The sequence below is a fragment of the Euleptes europaea genome, chromosome 11 (genome assembly GCF_029931775.1).
Source record: "Euleptes europaea isolate rEulEur1 chromosome 11, rEulEur1.hap1, whole genome shotgun sequence".
Classification (NCBI taxonomy): Eukaryota; Metazoa; Chordata; class Lepidosauria; order Squamata; family Sphaerodactylidae; genus Euleptes; species Euleptes europaea.
This window is the reverse complement of record NC_079322.1, coordinates 79,632,634-79,640,913: the sequence shown is the minus strand read 5'-3', so window position 1 is coordinate 79,640,913 and position 8,280 is coordinate 79,632,634. Positions and strand designations below refer to the sequence as shown.

The window sequence follows — 8,280 nt, the reverse complement described above, 5'->3', positions numbered from 1 at the left end:
CACCCAGGGAGGAAGGGCACAGAGACAGAGCCCCTGGGCAGCTCCAGAAAGGGAAGGCAGTCAGGGGCTGGCACTTGCGCAAGGATAGAACAAGTGCCCAGCAGGGCAGCAGCTATAATGAGAAAAGTCGCCAAGGGGGTTTCCTGACAAACCTGAGCGTGCAGGTACACATTTTGAGAGCAAGAGAACTGCAGCCCACACCCAGAGCCTCTGTGGAAGAGAAGGGACAGCCCCGCCCCAACCATGCCTCACCCGTGGCAACAGATAAAGGGAACCCAGTGAGGGGATTTGGGGGGGGGGACACAAGTGTGCCATGACAGCTCCCTAAGCTGGCAGCAGTAACCGTCCAATCTCAGATCTGTGGCTGACTCCTGCACAGAAGCCCCGGTGTAAGAAAGGCCCTCATCCCAGAGAAGAGCGGCCATCGCAGAGAGAAGGGCAGAAGAGCAGCCCGGGCCCCTCCAGTCCAGCGCCCGGCCTGGCACAGCCAACAAGTGGGCCCAGAGGCCCAGGCCTTCCCCTGACCATGCCTTCTGGCAGCGGGAGTCAGAGGTTGACTGCCTCTGAAGGTGGAGGTTCCCCTTCCTCAGTCACCCTGGCTGGGAGCCCCTGGTTGACCTCTCCTCCTCCTCCTTGAATCTGGGGCAGCCTCCTTGAAAGCCGCCGGTGCCCCCCGTGGCCATCAGGGCCCAAGGGGGGAAGGGGCGGGCGGGCGGGCGGGCGGTGGGGGCCCCGGGCCTCGTCCGCAGGGCGGCTGCGGCCCGACCCGCCCGCGTCCGGCCGTCCGGCCTCTCCTCCCCTTTCCGCGGGCGGCGCCTTCCCGGCCGGGCCGCCGTCAGCGGGCCACTCGTGGCCGCGCCGTCGGCGAGGGGGCAGCGCCGCCATGGGGAACGCGCCCGCCGCCCTGCGCCTCTGCTCGCGGGGCTCCGGCCCGGACGAGGCCGCCCCGGCCGCCAGGTAGGAGGGCCGCGCCGCGCCGCGCCGCCCCCACGCCCCCAGCAGCTGCGGGGCCGCCCCCGCCAGGGCCCTGCCGCCCAGCCCGCCGTCGGGGGCAGCGGAGGAAGGGTCCTGCCCCCGCCTTCCCCCGCGCAACCGGCGGGCCGCCCCTGCCCCTGGGCTCCCAGGGCAAGGGGCGCCTCCCCCGGGCCGCCTCCCGTCAAGACTTGGCTGCCCCCTCTGCTTCCAGCCCCGGCGGCGCTTCTTCCCCCGCCGCCACAGTTAACCCCTTTGCCTTCCTCTCCGCCCACCCCACCCCCGCACCCCCGCGGAGGCCCAACAGGGCAGAATGTTTTTCCCGCACCGGCACGCCGTCCCAGCAGCGCCCACGCCCGGGAGGGATGGGGGCCTCCCGTCTAGCTGGGCCCCCAGCCCCTCTCCGCCCCCCCCCGTCCATCTGGGATAGGTGCAGATGGAGTGGGAAGAGGCTGGAGCTGAGACTGAAAGAGCCCTGCGGGTTGTGGGGCAGAGCTCGGTGAAGACGCCCCCCGTGCGGCACGGGCGAAGAAGGGCCGACTCCGTGCTGGGGAAAGGGCAGGAGAAGAAAACAGCCAGGATTGTTTCAGAGTGTAGCTGTGTTGGTCTGCAGGAACACACGTGAGCACATGAAGCTGCCTCCTGCTGAATCAGACCCCCCTGGGTCCATCATGGTCAGTATTGTCTACTCTGACTGGCAGCGGCTCTGCGGGGTCTCAGGCTGAGGCCTTTCCCATCACCCACTGCCTGGTCCTTTCCATTGGAGATGCCGCTGGGGATTGAACCTGGGACCTTCTGCGTGCCAAGCAGAGGCTCTGCCACTGAGCCACAGCCTCTCCCCTCTCAAATTGAGAACAGCTGGATTCAGGTTCAGCAGCACCTCTCTCTTTTCAGGGCAGGAGCTTTTGAGAGCCAAGACTTCCTCATGTCTGGCGCTCGAGCCTCCAAAGTCTGTATCCCAAATGCCTGGCTGGGGGCCTCTCGGGTGTCACCGGACTTCAGTCTCGCCAGTATTGTCCTGTCCTTGTATCGATCTCTGGTGTGCCCCCTGTTTAGAACGCTGGGCACAGTTCTGGCCACCAAATCTCCAGGAGGACACGGCAGAGCTGGAAGAAGTACAGAAGGGGGCAACGGGGGGGGGGGAGCGGTCAGAGCAGCTTTCGTAGGAGGAAAGGCTGAAGGCTGTTTCGGAAACAATGCCTGACTGGGGACATGATAGAAGTTTATAAAATTATGCACATAGCAGGCTCTCCTTCCCTGGAGGTTTTTAAGCAGAGGCTGGATGATCATCTATCAGCAATGCTGATTCTATGACCTTGGGCAGATCATGAGAGGGAGGGCACCTTGGCCATCTTCCGGGCATGGAGCAGGGGGTCACTGGGGTGTGTGTGTGTGGGGGGGGGGGAGGTAGTTGTGAATTTCCAGCGTTGTGCAGGGGGTTGGACTGGATGGCCCTGGTGGTCCCTTCCAACTCTATGATTCTGTGATTCCAGGCAGAAGGAGCTTTTTCTCCCTATCCCATCATACTAGAACTTGCGGGGTGGCCGACAAAGTTGTTTGGAAATAGGTTTAGGACAGACAAAAGGACATACTTTTTTACTCAGTGAGGACTTAAATTGTGGAATTTACTGTGGCCCCAAGTGTGGCTCTCCATAAAAGGGAATTAGATTCACTGGGGTGGGAGGGTCCATCAGTGGCTCCCAGCCCTGGCAAATAAAGGGGACATTCATCGGTAGTCAGCCTCTGAATCCCAGTGCCGGGAGGCAGCGTCTGGGGGAAGGGGCCTCGGCCTCTGTGCCCTGTTGCTGGACCGCCAGAGGAGCTGGTCAGCCACCATGTGAGAAGGGACACTGCACCAGAGGGACTCTCATGGTTCTGATCCAGCAGGGCTCTGTTGATGTTCTTACCAGGGGAAGGGGCCTCGGCCTCTGTGCCCTGTGGTTGGTCCTCCAGAGGGACTGGCCGGCCACTGAGTGAGAGGGGCCGTGCTGGACTGGATGGACCCTCTCTGGTCTGACCCAGCAGGGCTTTTCCTCTGAGGTTCTTGTGTTCTCTTCTTAAGGCCTCGACCTCTGTGCCCTGTTGTTGGACCTCCGTGGTAATCGGTTGGCCACTGTGTGGGACAAGATGCTGGACCAGATGGACCCTCAGTGGTCTGACCCAGCAGGGCTTTTCCTCTGATGCTCTTGTGTTCTTCCTTCTGCTCTTCAGGGACTCTTGTGCTGAGTTTGTCACTTTCAAGGATTCATCTCTCCCCCCCCACCAAGTCTCCTTCTCTTGGGGCCTGGCAGAGGGGAGAGTCTGTGGGCAGCTGCCCCACATTCCAAAACACATAAGTTGGGGGGGTATCAAAAAGGGAGGGGCATTAGGGCTCTTTCAGCTTCCTGATCTGACACATTTTATTTATGTATGTATTTAAGAAATTGATGCGCGGCTCTCCAAGTAAAAACAATGCAGTGAAATCATACCTGCAGACTGAATATAACACCTGCCTGTCCGTGTCTTCTCCCCACCCAGCACCACAGATTCCTGCCCCATCGAGCCCCCCAAATACTCTCGGATCAAGAACTGGCAGACTGGCTGTGTCACCTACGACACCCTCAGTGCTCAAAGCAAGCAGGTAGGGGGAGAGCTGGGGCTGGGGGTGCAGTGGGCAAGGGTGGGGCCTCGTCAACTAACCCTCTGCCTTCTTCCGATGCACCCCTCGGGGGGGTCGGCAGGGCTGTGAAAGAGGGATACGCACACCTTCCGGCTTTGTGGAGTCCCACGGGGGTGAATTGGGCTTTCCTCCTCCCCGTGGAGGACATGCCAGGAAAGCCCGGCTGCTGCCTCTCAAACCACACAGGGTGTACCTTTTCCTAGCTGGGCAGGGGCCGGGATGCGAAGGTGAGCAGGGCAGGGAATCTGCCCCTGGGTGTGGCGAGAGCTCCACTCTCCCAGCAACTTCGCTGACCTGGGGGTGGATCTGAGGCCTTGCTGAGGGCTCAAGAATTGCCAGCCCTGTTTCAAAAGCCCCCCCCCCCCCGGCATGTCAGCTGATGAGATTTCCACTTGGGAGCCAGCGGGTAGGAAGAAAGCAGGAGATGAAGCTGTGGGGGGGGGGGCGCTCCCTCCCTCCTTCCTCTCCCCTCTGTCTGCAGGCCACCCCCTGTAGTGAGAAGCGCTGCCTGGGCTGCCTCATGTTCCCCAAGGGGATGACCCGGGGGGCTGCAGACGGCCCCAGGCCCAAGGAAGAGCTGCTGCCGCTGGCCAGGGACTTCATCAACCAGTATTACAGCTCCATCAAACGGTGAGTGCTGCCTGCTGGGCCGTGGGTCCGCTTGCCCCCCTCTCCGCCTCCCCAGCTAAGCTCCATCAGCTGTGGGCCTTGGGCCACCCTCTGGAAAACACTGGCCATTTATGCTCGGTAATTAGCAGCGCATTCCAGGCTGAAGTGCCCTGCATATTGTTTTGAGTTTTTCATGCTGAACCATCATTCAGAAAGTGACTGCAAAGCTGGTGCATACCTGCTTCACATTTCTTATGAGCCCCTTTAGCACGACCTTTTGTGTTTGCTCTGTCCCTGCCTCAAAGAATCCCCTCAAGGAAGCATGCAAAATCACAGCCCTGGGTTAGCTATACAAACGGAGATTGGTAATGGCTAAGGAAATGAAGGGACGAAGGAGCAGGCGAGTGGGGGGTGGTGGAATTTCTCCTTTTGCATCAGGGACCGTGAACAGGCATTTTAAAGGTCACATTTTAAAAAAGAGTTTTGAGCAAGCATCAAGACTGACCCTGCATAAATGGCCACTGAGTGTGGGGCTGAGGGCAACCAGCTCCCTGCCCTGGAGGGTAGATTCTGCTGCAGGGTAACTTGCCGCCTCCACCCCTCCAGACTGTTTGCCCCAGCAAAGGTGGACTATAAATAAAGTCAGAAAATCACCCAAAGCTGTTTTGGGTGGAAGAATGAACAAGGGCAGAGCCTGCCCACATCGGGGCCCACTTCCTTACGGTGGGCAGGCAGGGCAGTCGTCTGGGCACTGCTCCTGGCCGGCTGAGGAGTGGTGTGGGACCTGGAGGCCCTTATCTCCAGGGCCTTATGCTGAGATCACAACCCCAGGATTCTTGGGAGGGGGAGCCCCACACCCCTTCCGCTCAGTCCTGGGCTGCTGGCCGGACACGGTGACTCTCCTCTTCCCACCCTGGAGATAACAGGCCGGCTTTTTACGTGGTGGCTTATCAGAGATGAAAGGGCCGTGAGTCAGGCAGGATCCAGGAATGGCTGTCTGTTGCTGTGCTTCTGCTCACCCGTGTGCGTTCCAAGCATGCGCGGTGAAGCCCCAGAGGCAGATTTCCTTCCTTTGCATCATTTACTCCTGAGTTGTCTCCAGTTTGACACAATGAGATTGTGCCAGAACTAGATTCCTCCCACTGATGAATGAGGGACACGATCCGACAGGAAGTTCTCCTCTTGTGCAATGGATGGGAACGTGGTCGTCAGCGGCCAGGTCTGCCCTCCTGCCACTCGCGCCCCCCCTCCCATCACACTTGTTCCTCAGAGAGGCCGATGAGAGGAACTTCCTAGTGGAGGGGGGTCACCCCCAGGGGCTGGTTCCATCTTACAGGCAGTTACCCTACACAGTGCCTCCCCCATCTGCAGTTTGAGGCAGGCTCTGGCTTGGAACCAGTGCCCAGGCCCCCCCCCGGGGGGGGTCTGTTTTCTCTCCCAAATCCCTTTGTTCTCTCCCTGGCTCTAGCGGTGTGCGTTATCGAAGGCCTTTTCCTCTCCGAACAGTTTCTTCCTGTCTCCTCGGATGCTTCTGATGTCATAAACGGTCCCGTTCCCCCCCCCGCCGCCCCATGTAGAAACGTCTGGGCAGCTCCTAAAAACTCTCTCTTCCCCCTAGAAATGTTTGCATGTTTCACAGTATGGCACAGAGGGAGGGTCTCAAGTGACCCCCGGTCCCTTTCATCTGCTCTCGAGGTCCCCCTCCCTGGCCAAATGCCAAGTGAGCGGCCTTCCCTCCCTCCCTCCAGCAGCTCCTCCCCTTGCCATCCAGTGGGTGGGCCTCAGCAGAGGCCAAACACGTTAAAGAGGACTGTGCTGGAATGAGATGGTCAGAAAGTTGCATTGGTCAAGGGACGCGGGCTGTGACCCACACCACTGTGCATTGCTATCCAACACTGTCTATATGCTTCAGACTAGGTTGTTTCGACACCACTTAACGTATCATATTTAAAAGCTCATGTGTAGTTTCAACTGTGTTTGAGATTTCGATTTGTTTTCAGATTTCTGTGGTCTGACCCTGTTGCTCTGTTCGTGGGAAGCCCCATCCTGTTGATTGTACTTGACTTACACTATGGCCATTTATGCAGGGGAGGTGTTGCCTTGGATTTACCTCTCTCTAAATGCACATTTTCCCCATCCGAATTCTCAAAACTCCAAAATAAGCCCCCATGCAGAGTTTTGAGAATTCAGATGGGAAAAATGTGCATTTAGACAGTGGCAAATCCAAGGCAAAACCTCCCATGCATAAATGGCATGTGTGTAAGAACCAACTGGTTGAAATTAAACCAAAAGAGTTTCCGTCTAGACATTAGGAAGAACTTTCTGACAGAGCGGTTCCTCAGTGGAACCGGCCTCCTCGGGAGGTGGCGAGCTCTCCTTCCCTGGAGGTTTTTAAGCAGAGGTTAGATGGCCATCTGCCAGCAATGCTGATTCTGTGAACTTAGGCAGTTCATGAGAGGGAGGGCAGGAAAGGATGAGGCCATGCTCGGTTCTCGGGCCCCTCTCTTGCATGCCCAAGGTAATGCCAATTGGGTCAGGAAGCAATTTTCCTCCAGGCCAGATTGGCCCAGGGATCCTGGAGGGGATTTTTGTTGGCCATCTTCTGGGCATGGAGCAGGGGTCACTGGAGGTGTGTGTGGGGGGTAGTTTTCCTGTACTGTGCAGTGGGCTGGACTAGATGACCTTTGAGGTATCTTCCAGCTTTATGTTTCTATGTTTCCATCTTCTGCATGTATTTGTGCATTCTCATTTTCCTCTTCCCTCTTAGAAACCCCTTCCAGCATTATATCACTAAAGGGCTCATCTTTTTAAAAAAGACTATTTCTTACATGTCCACAGTAATGCTGATTGATCGCCACTTTGGGGTCAGGAAGGCATTTGGCCTTAGTTGCTGAGAGGGGGCCCTTGCGTGCTGGATTGCAGCCGGCCCCCTCCAGATGGGGTGGAGGAGCTCTCCTGCCCCCCCCCCTGACCCACAGTTCTCCTCAGCTTGGAGTCCAAGGCCCACCTCCAGCGCCTCCAGGAGGTGGAGCAGGCGATCTCAGAGACGGGCACCTACCAGCTGCTAGAGGCAGAGCTCATTTTCGGGGCCAAGCACGCCTGGCGCAATGCGGCCCGCTGCGTGGGCAGGATCCAGTGGAGCAAGCTGCAGGTGAGTGAGAGGAACCCCCCCAGAATCTCTTGCTTGAAAGCACCAGAATGCAGGTAGGGTAGGGTTGCCAGCTCCAGGTTGGGAAACGCCTGGAGGTTTTGTGGGTGGAGCCTGAGGAGGGCAGGTTTTGGAGAGGGGATGGTAACCCTGTGAGTGATCCTGACCCCTTCCCCCCCCCCCGCTTCTCTGCTGCCCCCGCCCTCGCTCAGCCTTCTCAGCCAGAGCTCCAGCCCCTTTCCCCTCTTCCAGCTCTGCCGGCCCCCTCTTCTTTCCCTTCTCACCCCCCCACACCCCTGCTTCCAGGGGTGCCTTGCTGCTGCCCGAGGGATTCTCCCAGCCCAACAGGCAAGTTCTCATTGCCTCATGTCCGTCCTGAGTCTGCCACAAGGCTTTTTGAGCAGATGTGTGTTGCGCGTTTGGAACGCAATTCGGATTGGGATCATGGTGTGCAGAACTCCCCCTTTTCCCCCACCGCCCGTACACACAGGCCTGCTGCTTTGAAATGGCACCAGGAAGCTGCTATTTCCCCCATGTGGGGAATCTTGCATGGATTTGTTTATTTGTTCGGTTGTTTGTTTATACCCCACCTTCTCCCCAATGGGGACTCAAAGTGGCTCACATCATTCTCCTCTCCTCCATTTTATCCTAACAACAACCCTGTGAGGTAGGGTAGGTTGAGAGTGTGTGACTGGCCTGAGGTCACCCAGCAAACTTCCATTGCAGAGCAGGGATTCAAACCTGGCTCTTCCAGATCCTAGTCTGAAACTCTAACAGCTGCACCATACAGCTGCCAGCACCTTGATTGGGCCCTGGCGCTCCTGGGGATTGAGTCCTGAGCACGGAGCTCATCATGCGCGTCCGGTCAAAAGTCCTTGTGGCAGAGAAAACG

The 8,280-nt window shown here is 58.2% G+C and overlaps 2 protein-coding genes across 2 annotated transcripts in view; one reads left to right on the top strand and one right to left on the bottom strand.

Annotated features, from left to right (window-relative positions):
* Positions 1–883: 883 nt before the first annotated feature.
* Positions 884–8,280, top strand: part of NOS3 (nitric oxide synthase 3) — a 38,641-nt gene continuing 31,244 nt past the window's right edge. The window contains exons 1-4 of the mRNA XM_056857777.1: positions 884–957; positions 3,490–3,592; positions 4,113–4,261; positions 7,229–7,391. Coding sequence (XP_056713755.1) covers positions 884–957; positions 3,490–3,592; positions 4,113–4,261; positions 7,229–7,391 — 489 coding nt within the window. The remainder of the gene's footprint in view (positions 958–3,489; positions 3,593–4,112; positions 4,262–7,228; positions 7,392–8,280) is intronic.
* The window catches only part of MRPS12 (mitochondrial ribosomal protein S12), an 84,350-nt gene continuing 78,795 nt past the window's right edge, over positions 2,726–8,280 (bottom strand). Inside the window, exon 3 of the mRNA XM_056857188.1 lies at positions 2,726–2,740. The gene's annotated coding sequence lies outside the window, so the exon portion shown is untranslated. The remainder of the gene's footprint in view (positions 2,741–8,280) is intronic.